The sequence below is a fragment of the Eucyclogobius newberryi genome, unplaced genomic scaffold (assembly GCF_026437365.1).
Source record: "Eucyclogobius newberryi isolate DKJ021-1_F unplaced genomic scaffold, fEucNew1.0.hap1 SCAF_1, whole genome shotgun sequence".
In the NCBI taxonomy this organism is placed as follows: Eukaryota; Metazoa; Chordata; class Actinopteri; order Gobiiformes; family Gobiidae; genus Eucyclogobius; species Eucyclogobius newberryi.
Genome location: NW_027315723.1, coordinates 12,511,674 through 12,530,220, shown reverse-complemented (window position 1 = coordinate 12,530,220; position 18,547 = coordinate 12,511,674). Strand labels below are relative to the sequence as shown.

At 39.1% G+C, this 18,547-nt stretch overlaps 1 protein-coding gene across 4 annotated transcripts in view; it reads left to right on the top strand.

The window, feature by feature from the left end:
* Positions 1-18,256, top strand: part of LOC140379220 (gamma-aminobutyric acid receptor subunit beta-3-like) — a 115,246-nt gene extending 96,990 nt beyond the window's left edge. For 2 of the 4 annotated variants that reach the window (XM_072464174.1, XM_072464206.1), the window contains 3 exons: positions 9,260-9,504; positions 10,249-10,317; positions 15,257-18,256. In XM_072464174.1, the coding sequence (XP_072320275.1) occupies positions 9,260-9,504; positions 10,249-10,317; positions 15,257-15,628 (686 nt within the window). In that variant the 3' untranslated portion in view covers positions 15,629-18,256. The remainder of the gene's footprint in view (positions 1-9,259; positions 9,505-10,248; positions 10,318-15,256) is intronic. The other 2 variants (XM_072464195.1, XM_072464235.1) reach the window with 1 other exon arrangement.
* Positions 18,257-18,547: the final 291 nt, after the last annotated feature.

Here is an 18,547-nt window from a genome sequence, read left to right as displayed (position 1 = left end):
AGATGCAAAATGACAAATAAGCTTTGGCAGACCATACAATACACATGCTTTTCCAAAAATAAAATCATTATTTGTGTAAGCAAATATTGAACGATTAACACTGAGAGAGAACTATTCTTGGAACCATGATCCAGAAATAGCTCTTAAGACTTCCTCCCAAAGCTGAATCTAAAATGACTGTAATGTAATTGTAAACACTTCAAAATGCTGACAGTAGCATGTAAAATCCAACGGGTAAAACTAACAATATATTTATTCCACCACCTCCATATATAATTGACTAGCTTTTTCTAATGAGCTATTTTTACATTGTTCAGAGGGGAGGAGGAGGTGGCAGGTCAAAGGTGAACTTGAAGCCCTCTAACAGAATGTAGCGCTGGCTGATTGATTGCAGTCTTGCACTTTAAATCTTCTTTATGGATGTATAATGGAACAGTAATGATTTTAACACATCATAATGCTTTTGAAAACGTACTCTGATGCATCGCTGCTGTATAAAGTCCATCCTTCAATGCTTGTTACCATAAGACACATGCTGCTTATTATAGAAGAATGTTTAGCTTATTGTTTGTTTGTTTTTTATTGATTTTGGGTATTCATCAGTACAGCTTACAAGATTGGAAGGTCGGAATTAGCTAAATGTCCCTGTGTCTTCATGTTTTTATGCATAAAACATGATAACCCTGTGGTTTAGATCCCTACGTGTTTTGACTGAGCCTTTTGACTCTATTGCCAAATGAATATTCAAGATCAGAAAGGGCAGAAGAAATCCGCTTGCTAGCATGAACTGTCGACATGCTTGCTCACAATTATTAGTCATTTCAGTCCGGAATGTGATATGTCTAGCATTGCATCAAAAGTGCAATAGTAGCTAATAGCTTCACCTTGTCAGTTTGTCTAATGCAATTTAAAGGAGTGTGGGAAGTGCGCGCCAACCAGATTACAGGAGCCTGGCCTGGTCATTTGTAACTTCACAGCTCTTCGGGAAAATCAGATTGCCCTTAAAAGAATTGGATTGTTTTGCCTCGTGCCTGCTTGGATTGATTTCTCCGGCTCTTTACTGGCAGCCCGCGCACCTGGTTCTTCATAGACCTCCTGAAAGCTCGTAATGATGCGCGAGTGAAAGGAAGTCCGGATGCCTCACAGCTAAGGAGGAGGAAATGGCACCTACAGCTATAATTTTCACATACTGCGAAATCACTTGGGGGCGGGTGTATGGAAGCAAAAATAGGAAGTGCTGCAAAAATGGAACTATTACTTCAAAGTACTAAAGTAATAGTAGTAGTTTTACAATGAAGTTGACTTTAAGGTACACTGTGGAACATTTCTGGTGAAGGATCCACCACCAGCTGGATGTGTTATCACTTTGCCTATAATCTGGAATGTTCTACAGAATGAATGTATGCTAAAAAACATACATTCTTACTGTGTGCAAATTGCCTTTTCACAGATCTGACCTGGCCAGTTTGTCTCTGTAGAGATAAGTGTTATGCTATTCATGGGTTTTCAGCTTCCTTTTTCCTTTTTGAGGACGAAAGCCACATGCTCACTGTGAGCTGTTTCAACAAAGTCTCAAAACTAAGGATTCCTCCTCTGTAACATCCCCAAAGACCCTGTTTGTCGCCAGAAATGTTTTACTGTGGTCAAGAGGGAGCAGTGGACTTAAAAATCACTTATGTCTAAGCGCTGAGCTGTTTGTTTCAAGTAGTTGCTGGCAAGTTTACACATGATTGCCTGGCTCTGCTAATAAACGTTAGCCAATGTGCAGACAGTTTTACCAAGGCTAATTTCCAACTGTCCTAGTGTAGTATTTGTTATATTTATAATGTGCTCTTGAAAGCTCTGAGGGCTTGGCCGGTGCATAGAGGGCTTGTAGAGGATGAAGCTCTGATGTAAATGCCCGCAAAAAAATTTTGGGGAAACTTGTCACTACTTTTAACAACCTACCTGAAACAAACAGCTCAGGTCTCAGTCTGGAGTGATTTCTGTAAGTCCACTGGTCTCTCCTGATGACAGTAACCCATTTCTGGCAACATACAGGGTATTTGGGGAAGTTACAGAACAGGAAAACGTTGTTTAGAGACTTTTTGTGGGAAAAACATAATACTTACTGTGTCCACGGTAAGTATGCAGCTTTCGTCCTCAAGATGGAAGTAGCAAGTGTGTGTCTTCACTGTGGACTCATGAATAGGCAACAGCCTGCGGTGAATTCTTTAAAACGGCTGTGACAACTGCTAAGTCATGTGACTGAAACCCATGGATGGAGGATTTTTGCCCATTCAAAAGATAGATTATTTTGCATTTTCCATTGCCATGGCAACAGTGCTAGATTTGCATCACTCTGAAACCCTTGGATACAGTCATTCTGGGCACTGCAATAACATCTCCATGGAGACAAGCAGGTGGAATATCACCCACCAGAAAAGCTAGGCAGTGCACTTTGCAAGTATAAAGTACATTTGCTTCTGGCTCACATTTATACAGCAGTATACACAGACTCTGAAAGAAAACTCCTTTAAGTGGTGTGTCCTTTAGCGAGAAACTTCAATCACCTCGCCTTTAGGGTTAGTCAATGTGGTGTGAATGAATGATTTATAAATCCTAACTAGACATTATGGAGCTCAACAGTGACTGCCCAACACTTTTTTCTGGAAGTAAATTTCCCTTTCATTTTCCCTACAGACTTTACAAAATAAATAAATAATAATAATACTACCAATAATATTAAGAAAGCTTGCTCAGGGCTAATTATGGTGGTAGATAAATGGCACAAGGCCCATATTTTTATTTAAAAGATGTTTCTTAAATGGTATTAGTTATTCAAACATTTCATTCAATTTTAAGTTTTAAATGTGTTTTGTTGAAATTAAAGCCTTCACTGTGCCGTAAAACATTTTATATTTGAAATGTTCATTAATTCTATGGGAAAATGAAGGGGAAATGTTCATCTTGAACCACAGTGGGCTTTGAAGTTTGTAGAAACGTTGAGCACTATTGTAAACTAATTTCTAATACTAAACCTACTAATCATATTCCTGGTGCGTCATCTAAATCAAAATCAAAATTGCAAATGCAGTTTGGGTTTTTTTAATCGCCAAATCAAATTGTTGTCTGCAAAAGATGTTTAAACCAGATGCCTTACCTAATATTATCTGACCATCTAAATCTGTTGTTTTAACCTCATTGTATGGTTATTCTTCTATTTAGGCTCTCCCATTAATGAAAGCAATGTCAGCTTTCTAACCGTTTTTGTTTGATAGTTTTACCCTAGCCTTATTATATGTATGTAGGCTACAATGTTACATGGAAAATACACTGACCCTTAGTGGTTGGAGTCTGAAGTGATCATTATGCTAACTGCACATAATTGGACATGACAGCCATCTGTTTTGTGCAGAATTAACTTGAGTGTTATTGCTGCAGACGGTAAAGAAGATGTGAAACTAATGCATGAAGTCATTGTAGCCCTAAGTAAATCATATCCATCTTTCTGACTGAAATTCATGCTAGCTAGCACGTTAACAATTTGCAAAGAACAGTTCCATTAACATTGCTTTGATTTACCACCTCTGCAGCATCTATTCTCATAGTTAACATTCAGAGGGAGAAGTGCACTTTATGGCAGTCGGCATGACACTTTTTTCATAACACACACACACACACACGCTAATGGGCTATCGGCTAACCATTAGAGAGGATTTTGATTGCTCTGTGGCTTTTGTGAGATACGCTTAGGTGGTGACCAGATGGGGGAGGGGACATCGAAGGGCACTAAATGATGGCCAGGGCTTCGGGACAGTAAGATAAAGGATAAATCTGTGTGTGTGTGTGTGTGTGTGTGTGTGTGTGTGTTTGTGTGTGTCTGTGTGTGTCTGTGTGTGTCTGTGTGTGTCTGTGTGTGGGAGGAAAGAGGGGGTCCAGTTAGCAGATAAGAAAAGCACACAATGGAAAGAGACGGAAAGAGAGCGAGAGAGAGAGCAAGGGATTCCATAAAACTATATTTCTCTCTGGGGGGAAAGAGCCAGGGAGTGATGGAAGAGGAGGGGTGTCCCGCTACGACTTGATTAAATTGTCCAAGTGTGTATTCGCGATGGGTAGGAACGGGTGAGGAGGGGGTGGGGATTGTGAAGGACGGAGAGTAATGGCACAGCTCACCGAACACCTATAAAGAACAAGAGTGGCATTAACAAAAGGGAGAGAGAAAGGGAGAGCACGGGAGAATACAGCAGCCAAAGGGAAAATGAACGGGACAGCGCTAGACAAAGACTAGGACTAAACCAGGCTCAACACGGATAGGTATGAAATGAAGCCAACATTCACTGAATCGCAAAGCCGATAAAGCAAAATGTCAAACACAAGACTAAACATATTGGATATTCAAGAACTAAGCTATGTCTAATTGGGGTCATGGCATGTTTCATATCTTGCTCAAGGGCACAATAATACTCTGGTTGGGGTGTGTCTCGAACCAACAAGCTTCGAGTTGGTGAGATATTATAGTATAAATACAGCTTTTGCTCAGGTGGTAGAACAGCCATCGCATAACTGGATTGGATGGATTGGGTCATGTTCTTGTGGTGTCCTTGAGCCAGACACTTCACCCAACTTATTGGCGTGAGTGTGATGTTGCAGTCATGTTTATATGAATATGACCAAGAGCAGCTTTGGTTCAGGGAGTGTATGAAATATGGCCCACTTTAGCGCTTTGAGAAGATTTAGTGCAATTACCATATTATTAGGGCTTTAGGTCGTTTAATTGATTATTCGGTCGATGGTGTCTCGGTCGACCAAAACGTTTATTGGTCAACTAATTATTTTCAGGGGATTTTAAAGCCTATATATTCACAACATCATAAAGTACAAAGCATGTTGTAAATTATCTTTAACTCTCTGAGTTAAATCTGACTTTTTACTCTAATAAATACACTGTTTATTAGCATATATATATATATATATATATATATATATAAACTGTAGATTAACAAGGTCTAATCCAGCCCCAAACCAGACACAGACGGGGCCGAGGCATGAAGGACAGAGAGTAATGAGACAGCTGTGGGGACACCTATAAAAAAACACCTCATGAGATTACAACAGCCAATTGTAATCCAAACAGGAAACTACGCCCTAATACCCCCACCTCCACCCCTCCTTGCCCCCACCACATGTGTTGTGTGTGTAGTTTAGGCCTTGTAATGTACCAATAAATCACTCTAAAGGCTGCACTGACCTTAGCTATCCCACACCGCACTGTCTCGGACCTCTGTAGTTTATGGCACCCCCCACACCCCACCGTCCAGTTCGGATAGGCCCCATTTGTTTCCGGCAGAGGTGGAGAAAATGACGGAGAAGTAACTGTCATAGATCCATAATGGGATAAGACAAAGCATCATGGTGTAGCAGAAGGTCATGATTCATGTTTGCATGAATATGTCTGTATGTATGTATGTATTTATTGGACAAGCGACGACATTATGTCAAACTGCGGCTGTCAATTCTATCACTAGTGTTTGACTTGAGGTAGAGAATGTGCTTTGAAAATAACAATAACCCGAAGAAAAAGTTACAATAATAGAATATATAGTGTAAATAAAATTGAATGTGTAAAACTAATGTAATGGGAAATTAGATAATGTAATCGCCAGTGGTAAGGACACAGGGTGTTTTGGGTTTAATACCAGCGTTTGAACATGAAAAACAGAACTAGTTAATTTTAAACTCTTTCCAAAAAGTCTACATGCATCGCTCACTTCCCTAATGCATTGACAGCATCCGAAACACTCACTGCGATGAGTATAAGAGCGCTTTTCACAACTCTGAGCTGAGAGCAATATTTGCCATCAACAACAACTAGCATGCTAACAATGCTATTCCTGCTTTGTAGAGAATAAACGCTCTATAATTATGCTGCGTTCCAGTTGGAATGCAGACCTTGGAGAGACGTTTTCTCAACGTTTCTGCGTTCCAGCGTCAAGTCCAAAAATATATATTTTTTTAGCAATACATAACAGTGTATGGACTGTAACAACTCAAATCAAACAACATATACATCAAATTAAGTAAAACAACCCAAACAGTGTTATTACATTTAGTTATAAATCATTTTTTTTGCTTTTGTTGCAATTTGCAACATTAGCACAACAATGCATTTCTAACTGCAGAGGCTCAGCAGCAGCACAGGAGCAGGTTCACAGACAGCAGGGGGCAGCAGAGAGCAACTAAACCTGACTCTGGCCTCTTGTCTCTATGAAAAAGCTGTTTTCCACAGTAAAACACATGCTTTTAACATTCTTTGTTATGTTGTAGTTGTGTTTTTTCCTTATTGCACTTTGTTTCAAGTGCACTATAAAAAAGTATATTATAAATATATTATTATTTATTTTCCCGCTTCGCTTCCTCTAATGCTATGTGTGCTAATTCTAGCTTTAGGTTCAATTGGTCCGTCTCGTGATCCGTGCAAAAAGCGTGTGTATCCAGGTGACCGTTGTCATTGGTAACCTGTTCTGCCGCCTGGTTAAGTTATTTTTGCCTGATGACCAAGACCTATGCATTTCAATGAGGTTAAGCATGAACTCCCTCACCTCCCTTCACATTCCCTTGCTCGCCCATGTCCATGACGGCAAAACAAGATTACAATCAAGATGGAACATGAGATGCCATCTTGGTTTTATAAAGTTTTTAGGATGAATTCAGATGAATATTCTTAATCTATTAACAAATCCTTTAGGGTCACCACAGTATACTTATTGTTATTTACTGGCTATACAGCGCTCCTGAATAAAAGCTGCTCCAACAAAATTTACAAAGAATTAAGAAATTGTACATACACAGGCTGCACCTGTCAATAAGCCGTCCATGGTGGTGACCAGTTAAAACATGCAATATTTACATACTATATGTACTATATGTATGGCGATTGTCTTTTGAACCCGCTGCGCCGGGACTAATTAGACTAATTTCTCAGTGAATATGAGTTGGATTGTAATAAAACACACAGCATTTTGAAGCTTAACAAACAGAAAACACATCACAGCTGTCCCTACGGTCCCCTCTGTCCTGCGGCAGGTTCTAAACTGCAGACTGCCGTATATCTCATGTCCGCGCTCTACATGTGTCTTTGTGTTTCGCCGCGTCTAGATTCACTTCCTCCTTAGACTAATTTCTCCATGAATATGAGTCTGATTGTAATAAAAACACACAGTATTTTGAAGCATAAAATACAGTCACCACTGTCCACTGACGTGTTTGTGCCTCCTGCTAGAGTGCCCCCCGGTGGCCGTTAGCCAGTGATCTATAAATTAACCGCACTGTTGTAATTACTTCAGGGTTCAAAGTGGGCGGGGAAAGTAGTGGCTTAAAGTCCAAAAAGTATGGTAATATGCTAGTCTCTGATAATGGGCTAAATTGTGTCCATTCTAGAATTGAGATGAACTAAACGCAGGAATAAACCAAGGCAATATCCTAACAAAAACAAGAATAAACTTACTAAATCAGGATTGAACCAGGACAAAAAGGAATAAATTGGCCGTCAACTAGAATTATACCAAGAATAAACCACTACGGACTGATTGAGGGAAGCGAGCCTCCTTCCATGCTGCTCCCCCAGCTTGGAACTCCTTTCAATCTGAATTAGAGTTGTGTGAACTGGTCTCACTGAGGGATTGTCTCTCAATTTTATAAAACCAAAATTGTCTGAGCTTTGAAATTTTTCATAAATATCTATTATTATATATTAATACATAATAGATTTTTTTATTTATTTTTTCCTATTTTTTATTTTTTTATGATTTCTGTGTGCTTTTACTTTTTCCCTTTGCCCCTGGTAAAAAAAAAGTCTCAATCTCAATGGGTTTACCTGGTTACATACAGGTTAATAAACAAACTGAATTAATTAATTAATAAACCAGGAATAAACCTAGAATAAATCAGAACTAATTGGGACTAAACCAGGGATAAATTGGGACTAAACTTGAATTAAACCTGGGAATACACCTGGCATAAACTATGACTAAATCAGGATTAAACCAGGAACAAACTAGGATCAAATCATGACTAAACTAATACTAAACTAAAACGAAATTGGGGCAAATCCACGACTAAATCAGGAATAACTTGAGCAAATGAGCAAACTAGGAATAAACCAGAACTAGTATTTTGTAGTATTTTCATCACCGCAACTTGAGAACCACCGCTTCAGTCAGAAAAACACACTCCTCTCAGGCACTTATTAGCACTTTCTTTGAGGCACTCTTCTTTTTCACCAGGCGATCTCACTGCAACATAATTATTTCTATCACTGGGTCAATCGTTCCTTTTAACTAGCTGTGACGAGATCCTGGCATCTGGATAGTATAGGCAACTGTGATGATGATTTTCTGATCGCCTAATTAACCATAAAGCTCCATATGAAATCTTTAAAAAGCAATAAGCTGGGAGGGGAAAAAATAGTTGCAAGAAATTGGGTCTTTGCACCCAACATAAAAACAATTGTTAGTTCTGAACAATAGCTTTGTAATGCACAGCTGTGGGGCTTGCTATGAGTGGGGCTTTAATTAAAGAGATGGGGGCATGTTTTTGTGTGTGTATGTGTGTGTGAGAGAGCTGCAAACTAAATATTGTGATGAAATGCTGCAGGAATAGTTAATATTTATATTTAAAACTGAATATGCATGCAAATGTTGGAACCACAGTTTGGGTAAAGTATTGTCATGCTTAGGTTGAATTGGCATGTCCATGAGGACAATGTAGATGAAACAAAGACATCAAATATACAAAAAGACCACCAGAGTGTTTTTGCTATCTACTTTTACGCCTGTGACACAGTTTCAGCATGCACCTACTAGTAAAACTTGCTCTTTAGTCAAAGCACAATCCACAAAACTGTAAATGGAGAACCAACCCTGACACAGTGGCACAGCAGACAGCGGCATAGTGAAATGTTGAACGTTCTCCCCATGTTTGTGTAGGTTACTCTAGTTTACCTTCCCGTTTAGGGCATATGGGTCCACTGAAGAGAGATTCTTAATCTCAGTGGCACCACAGTTTAGAGAAATTATTAGAGGAAATGACATTTGCTTTTGTAATTTTTTTTAATTTTACTACTGTAAATTATTTATTTATTTTAATTCAAAACTATACTAAACTATGGCAAATCTTGCAATACTAATAAAAGTGTATGTAGTGTGCGATGAGGACAATATTTGAATACATTTGAATTCCTTCATTACCTATAACTTATATTTTCTCTTTTGCTTCACAGGCATTACAACTGTGCTCACCATGACAACCATCAACACCCATCTCCGAGAGACACTGCCCAAGATCCCCTATGTAAAGGCCATAGACATGTATCTAATGGGCTGCTTCGTCATGGTCTTCCTGGCCCTGCTTGAGTACGCGTTTGTCAACTACATCTTCTTCGGTCGCGGGCCACAGATGCAGAAGAAACTGGCAGAGAAGGCGGAGAAGGCCAACAACGAGCGGGCCAAGTATGATGCCGCACGGGTAAGTAAAGGTTTACTGCGCAGAATTGGTTCACAGTAATATAAGCATACTTAATCAAAGTTGTAAAGGTACTTCGTATGATACTATGGGAATCTAGAACGGTTAGCTTATATAACGTAGTGGATGTGTTATACCCAATTAACCTCTGCTGTTCCTTTATAGTATAAAGTTTATACCCTAAATATTCAAATTTGTTTTAAGTCTGTGGGGTTTACTTTGTCTAACTCAAAAATACAATGTCACATATATGACCAGAGGCAGGTGAAATTAAGATAAGATATTCCTTTATTGTCCCACATGGAGAAATTTCATTGGTTCAACGCAGGTAGATACAGAGGTAGATACAGAAGAACAGATCACTTATAGGAAGTCCTGAAAAACACTTTCAGTAGAAGATCTCCTATAAATAAATAAAAACCTTTTATTTTTTAACTTTTATCTTGCACCTTTTAAAGTTATAAATATGACAAATAATGGCATTAACAAAAAGGAAGCTTTTGTAGGGTGTTCCCGGTCATCAGTGGTCACTATAGACAATAATAAGTGCCTCCAAGGAATTTGATGTATATAATTACTCAGCACAAGGCTACATATTTGGTGTGTAACACTTTTTTCACAGTACTTCTAGCCATGACGACAGCTCAAGATAAAGAAAAAAACACACCTTTTCTTAGCACCATTCTGTTTGCTGTTGAAGATTGCCATGTGTTTGCCAAATACAACTGAACATTGTCATCTCTTCAGGAGGCAGGTAGTAGGACTGCTTCCCTAAAACGCTCCAATCAGATTAAAGGTCTTCGGCACTCGCGCTCGGTGAGAAATTCCACTTTTCTCCGTCGCCGTCATTGCCATCAAAAACCAAAAACAAACATCGACAATTTTGATTTCCGTTCTTTTTGGCACGATTCTTCTCCCATCTTCTATCTATGGAATGGCAGATACAGTACACATTCCATGAGACATCACCATGACTACCTCCGAGATTCCATTTTTGACATTGTGCGGTTCAGCTTATATTTCTGATCTGCACACAAAGCTCGTTTTTTTCTATTTCAAATCTCATTCCCGATGCATGTGTATATTTCCTATTGCTCCTCATTGAAATCATCATAACGAAAACCGCATTTCCCATGGAGCCTGTGCATGTTGTTGGGATATGGCCAATTAGCGTACCATCTTGTGGGTAGCTGCTGCTGTTGAAGTTTTTATCCTTTGTTTTTCTAAAGCATTATTATGTGCACTATTGTTGGGAGAAAGCCTTCGATCACTCGCCTAATGTCGTTCCTGACTTTTTGTTGTCGATGAAAAACGAAATGAAGAACTGAAACCAAACTCGCACTCTTCTTTGGCAGCTTGACGGCCTTCAAAAGCCTAACGCAGGGTTTCACGGTTGCTACAATGCTTGAGTTATCGCCAAAGTCCATTAGTGATGATTTGTCTTGTGGCAGGAAATATGATATTTATATAAAAAGACATATTTTATTTGAATGTGCCTTTGGATATAATAATCAATTAGCAAATTAGCGAATCATTTTGAAAATGCATTCCAGGCTATTTGGTGGTGTTTTTTTGTTTTTTTTTTATAGAAGTCCTATTCAACTTGGTTGGGGAAGTGCCACTTGCTTTTCTCCTTGGAGATGTCATTTCATGGCCTGGAAAATAAGGCAACCTATTAATATATTTAGCAAATATGGGTCTCCACAGATCAGATTCAGATGAAACTATAACTTCCTCTTAGAGAAAAGCAGGTGGTGGACCGTCCACCAGAAAAGCCGCCTTTAAACATAAAACCAACAAAGACTCTGAACTACTTGATCAATTATTTATCGAATTGCCCAGTTTTATGTTGGCTTTTTTGCACAGATTCATTCAGTGCAGTTGTTATTCTAACACTCAAGTTTCTCACTGCTGCAATACCAAGGCAACAGCCTGTCTCACTGGCCCCATGAATAAAAACACCCAAATATTATACAGTTCTGCCGCAGTGACCTGGACAGCCACCATGACCACAGTACAGTCCTGCACCTCCTGAGATGTTGAGCAGGAGTTTTTTAGTGTAAAGTTTGGAGGAAGCTAACGGACAGAGTGTGACAGCGGCATACAGGCTTATATACAGGCTTATACACAGGCTTATATACAGACTTATATACAGACTTATATACAGGCTTATACACAGGCTTATATACAGACTTATATACAGACTTATATACAGGCTTATACACAGGCTTATATACAGACTTATATACAGACTTATATACAGGCTTATACACAGGCTTATACACAGGCTTATATGCAGGCTTATACACAGGCTTATACACAGGCTTATATACAGACTTATATACAGGCTTATATACAGGCTTATATACAGGCTTATACACAGGCTTATATACAGACTTATATACAGACTTATATACAGACTTATATACAGACTTATATACAGGCTTATATACAGGCTTATATACAGGCTTATATACAGACTTATATACAGGCTTATATACAGACATATACAGGCTTATATACAGACTTATATACAGACTTATATACAGGCTTATATACAGACATATACAGGCTTATATACAGACTTATATACAGACTTATATACAGGCTTATATACAGACATATACAGACTTATATACAGACTTATATACAGGCTTATATACAGACTTATATACAGACTTATATACAGGCTTATATACAGACTTATATACAGGCTTATATACAGGCTTATATACAGGCTTATACACAGGCTTATACACAGGCTTATATGCAGGCTTATACACAGGCTTATACACAGGCTTATATACAGACTTATATACAGGCTTATACACAGGCTTATATACAGGCTTATATACAGGCTTATACACAGGCTTATATACAGACTTATATACAGACTTATATACAGACTTATATACAGGCTTATATACAGACTTATATACAGGCTTATATACAGACTTATATACAGACTTATATACAGGCTTATATACAGGCTTATATACAGACTTATATACAGGCTTATATACAGACTTATATACAGGCTTATATACAGACTTATATACAGGCTTATACACAGGCTTATACACAGGCTTATATACAGACTTATATACAGGCTTATATACAGACTTATATACAGGCTTATATACAGACTTATATACAGGCTTATATACAGACATATACAGGCTTATATACAGGCTTGTATACAGACTTGTATACAGGCTTGTATACAGACTTATATACAGACTTATATACAGACATATACAGGCTTATATACAGGCTTATATACAGACTTATATAAAGACCTATATACAGACTCGTATACAGACTTGTATAAAAACTTCTATACAGACTTGTATACAGGCTTATATACAGACCTTTATACAGGCTTATATACAGGCTTATATACAGACTTATATACAGGCTTATATACAGGCTTATATACAGACTTATATACAGGCTTATATACAGACTTATATACAGGCTTATACACAGGCTTATATACAGGCTTATATACAGACTTATATACAGGCTTATATACAGACTTATATACAAGCTTATATACAGACATATACAGGCTTGTATACAGACTTGTATACAGGCTTGTATACAGACTTATATACAGAGATACACAGGCTTATATACAGGCTTATATACAGACTCGTATACAGACTTGTATAAAAAACTTCTATACAGACTTGTATACAGGCTTATATACAGACATACAGGCTTATATACAGACTTATATACAGACTTATATACAGGTTTATATACAGGCTTATACACAGGCTTATATACAGACTTGTATACAGACTTGTATACAGACTTGTATACAGACTTATATACAAACTTATATACAGACATACACAGGCTTATATAGACTTGTATACAGACTTGTATACAGACTTGTATACATACTTATATACAGACATATACAGGCTTATATAGACTTGTATACAGACTTATATACAGACATATACAGGCTTATATAGACTTGTATACAGACTCGTATACAGGCTCGTATACAGGCTCGCATACAGACTCGTATACAGACTCGTATACAGACTCGTATACAGACATATACAGACTCGTATACAGACTCGTATACAGGCTCGTATACAGGCTCGTATACAGGCTCGCATACAGACTCGCATACAGACTCGTATACAGACATATACAGACTTGTATACAGACTCGTATACAGACTCGTATACAGGCTCGTATACAGGCTCGTATACAGGCTCGCATACAGACCCGCATACAGACTCGTATACAGACATATACAGACTCGTATACAGACTCGCACACACTCGTATACAGGCTCGCATACAGACTCGTATACAGACTCGTATACAGACTCGTATACAGGCTCGCATACAGACTCGTATACAGACTCGTATACAGACTCGTATACAGGCTCGCATACAGACTCGTATACAGACTCGTATACAGGCTCGTATACAGGCTCGCATACAGACTCGCATACAGACTCGCATACAGACTCGTATACAGACTCGTATACAGGCTCGCATACAGACTCGTATACAGACTCATATATAGGGTTGAATACACAAACAGTTTCCCAACAGGTAAGATTAACAAGCTACAGCATATCAAATTTCAGAATTTAGGGGTTTGGTTAAACTGGGGTTTTTAACCTTATGAATCAAAAGGGGAAGGGCAGGGCTGCGTTGGCAAACCAGATCATAGAGAAAGATTCGCTGGGATTGCCTCGGAGGGAAGACTTATGTCCAGAAATTATCCAAAATCTTGCCACAGGGCTGAGATCAGCTTACTGTTACGGGCGCTGGCTGTGTCCTGTGTCCAAAGTGACAGATCCGTGGAAAGGAGCAGCGGGAGCTTTGGAGCAGTCTCAGCTGTGTACCAGCAGAGATTCCGTCCACTTCCGTCCGGAGTGTCAGAATGCTCACTGGCGCTGGGGCAGATCTCTTGGTGAAGATTCGGTCCACTCAACTCAACATTAATGCATGATATTTCGCATTTCCTCTGTATTTTAGTAACTGTAACACCGTGTGGCTTAACAGTTAATATCAAATCATGGGTTTTTATTATCCTTCATTTGTCTGTTCAAAGTCTCCAGATACATTTTGGGCTCTTCTGTGGTGACGTGAGAGCGGCCCTTAGACAACAGATTTATTGTCACACTTAAGGCAGGAAACATTTAATCCGTCTTCGACCAGGTGTTGGTTGTGCCTGATCATACACAGACTTGTATACAGGCTTATATGCAGCCTCAGATACAGGCTTGTACAGAGGCTCATATACAGACTCATACAGGTTCATCTAAGTCTGACAGACAGGTCATCTATAGGCTCGTATACAGGCTAATAGACTAACTGGGCAGTGACAGATGGGGGTATGGGCCAACAGCCTTGTTCTGGAGGAGCTGACCTTTTAGTTTTTCCATCTGAAGTCACTTTAAGGTGCCTCAAAGCGCTCTCCATCCATCTCACTGATGTCTGCAAAGATAAACCACTAAAAGCTCTGGTCAAACCGGCCCCACCTGTCAATGCAGCTGCCCCAAAGCCCCATCTCTGCGCATCGACATCTGTCATTCTGAGGCAAATCATCCAAGCGACCGACAGATGAATTTATAGTTCATATTTTTAGGACCCTTTTGCCTGTTTCCATAGCACTAGCATGACGCGTCACCATCTCACCTCTGCACTGGAGTGTTACTCACATGAAGTGTTTGTCCCTGTGCCGTAATGGCATTAATGGGTTTTCTGATTGTTTCCAGGCGGACCCAGCGCACGGTCACACCAACATCCTGCTCACCACTCTGGAGATCCACAACGAGGTGGCAGGGGGCGAGATCACCACCAGTGTAGCCGACATCAGAAACTCCCAGTCCATGGTGCAGCTGGACAGCTCGGCCTCGCAACACATCCAGTACCGCAAACAAGGAGGAGGCATCGGCCCACGCTCTGCCAGCCGCCAATCTCTGGACCGCAGTGCGCAGAAACGCAGCCGACTGCGCAGGCGCTCCTCTCAACTTAAAATCAAAATCCCCGACCTAACAGACGTGAATGCCATCGACCGCTGGTCACGCATCATCTTTCCCTCTGTCTTCTCCTTCTTCAACCTGGTCTACTGGCTCTACTATGTCTGAGTGACTGTGTGTGACTTTGTGTTCTGATCCTTTGTTGCTTTTCTACGTGAGGGAAAGACTGCATCAACAGCATAAACACTGAGAGGCTGCGTCTGGACCAAGTTCTCCACTTGTTTTTATATTGAGTCTTCAAACCCTTACGTCTTTTGGTTTCTGACATAAGTACTGTGATCAGGACTTGTGACCATTGTTTTCCTGCCCTCCCTCCCTCCCTCAAATGTGTAAATAGACATGAAGCCAGCAATGAATAATATCGCTGTATGTGCAAAAAAGAGGAATGAGTTTTTCTAATCAAATAGATTAGGTTTGAACTACACTTTATATTCTACAGGTGGTCAGAGAAGTGCAAGCTGTTTCAAATCCATCAAACTAGTTTGAGTGGTACCCTATGCATAAGTATTGCATGCAATGATCAACCGTATGTAGAACTAGCTCCTCTTGCCTTTTGTTAAGCCACAGATGACATATGAAATATATTTGAGAATTGAGTCCCTTTTTCAACTACACAAACTCTTCAATATGCAGAAAACCTTGTCACAATTTCAATTGTTACAGTGACTCGGTGTTTACGTTTACAGCTTGGTGGCAAGATTTACATTTTTTGTAAGCACAAAAGATGAGCAAACTGCCATTTTTCACTTTTGGTCTCCAGAGCTTCAAAAACGGAATACTGACCGGGAGATTTATCAGGCCTCTGCTAAAATTTATTTACCAGTACAATTTCCCAATGACTGCCAAGGGCCTTTTGGGTGACAGTTTCGCAACCTAGAATATTGGAATATTTTTGTACTCTTGTCTTCAGGTATTCATTTTTTCCCTGAAATGTCTCTGTTTTGTCAAGAAGCTGATGAGCCGAGAATGAAATTGTACATACGTACATAGGTGTATATATACATACATGTATATATCTAAATATATGCTGAGTGTATGACCCAAAATGATATTGAGCATTTGTGATTGTCGGACTGACAAGTAGCTGTCAGGAAATTTGTGCAAAAAGAAGAAAAAAGGTGAAATGATCTCCAAAAGTGACTGATTCAAAGTTCTGTTTTCTGGGGCACCCTGAAAGGTCGTAGTGCTGCACCTGATATACTGGCTAGTGTTGCAAATGTGTCACATCCTAATGGACCAATCATAAGAGCAGGTCCGTCCACCAATAAAGCACATACAAGCATTGAATGTATCCCACCCATTGTTCAGGGAGAGAGGATAATGAGCCATGGTCATCATTTCTCCATCAGAATAGGAATGTAACTCGTCCATTCTCAGCAGTGATGGGGGCTAAACGAAGGGAAGCCATTTTGTTTTGAGGCAGTGTGCATGTGCATGTGTGAGAGGGGTGGACAGGTTCAATTGTAAATCTGGGATTTTTTGTTTGCGTGCTGCTCTTTCTACAGTGGACAAATGTCACCCCATAGTGGTAATTCTGTGGTCCAAAATGATCTCTTTTTGACTCTTATGACTGTGCCATCCTACCACTTGACGCAGAGCAATCAGATGCATTCAACAATTTAGCATTTTTTCTGCTGTCACGGAAATCGCATGTCAAACAATAAGGTGTGACTGACCTTTCCAAAAGGTGAAATTTTATGTAAAATTTTGTGTGAAAAGACAATTTGCTGAATGTATTGTACTTGGAATGTTGTTGCGATTAGCTCCGAAAAATTAGCTCAATATAGGTCTGCACAAACTGGTTTTATCCAGACTGTTTATAAAGAGGGGCCAATAGAATATTGTATTACATAATTTGTTGTCACTGTCAAAACTTAACAATGAGATCACATTAGAGCATCAATCACTCAACGTAGATACTTATTTGACAATAGAAGCAAATGATTGTTGACTGATGAATTATAAAACTGCTTTTATGATATCCCTCATCAGCAAATGTGTAATGGTCAGTTTGGCTAATGTGGTCTATTGGTCCAAATTTATATACAGCCTATGGGTTCAATATGTATGGCTATATGCAGCTATTGAATGGGACTTGAAATAACAGTGATATCTTATTATGGTCTTAAGCACAACAATGTTTCATTATCGCAAGCATTTTCTGACAGTGAACCAGTATGTACAAAGATGTTCGAGGCTGCCTGTACGTTTACCTGTCAAATGTAATGTAAATAAGAAATAGAAATATTTAAAATTGCGCAGCCGGCAACCTCTTTCCTAAATTACTGGTTCACATCCAAAGGGGTCACTTATGGTCACATGGTGAGAGCTGCAAATAATAATTGTTATTTCAACTACCAAAGTACATATAGTGCAGTTGGAAAGATGAAATGGAAACGCTAGATACTTGTTTATCATGCATGCAACTACCGTTCTTAACTTCGGGGACATTTTTGAGAAAAAAATCATGATATTTGCGAACTCATTTATTATGGGAGCTGCCAACTTGCTCATTTAGAGACAACATTATGCCATGTGAGACTACATTAAAGTTATTATAAAAAGTATAAAAAAAATAATGACAGGTGTTGTATGGCCTTGGTAATGGAATGTGACATGTTCTGTGCTGCCACAAAATGTATTTAGGCTTAGATTTCTACTGTATATCGCTGTATGTTCCTCTTCTTTTTCAATAGACTACCATGTTACCATCCAATAAATGATATTAACATTGTACCTGTTGTATTGTAACTGGATCCTGACAGCATGCATGACACAGTGTGGACAAACGGGTTATTGTGGATCTTTAAAGCGCTCTGAACATTGACTGCAATAAGCCAAGACGCAAAGTACAAATGAAGCATGATAATAAAACAACTGAGAGAACTATACTTGTTTTAGAGGCAAAAATGTAATTGCAATTTAATAGTTTAAAAAGTAACCCTAAATATAACCCTTTTGTTAACTTCACCATTCAGATTGATTTCATAAAGCTGGTCACACAAACCAAAGGATTTCTCTGTTGTC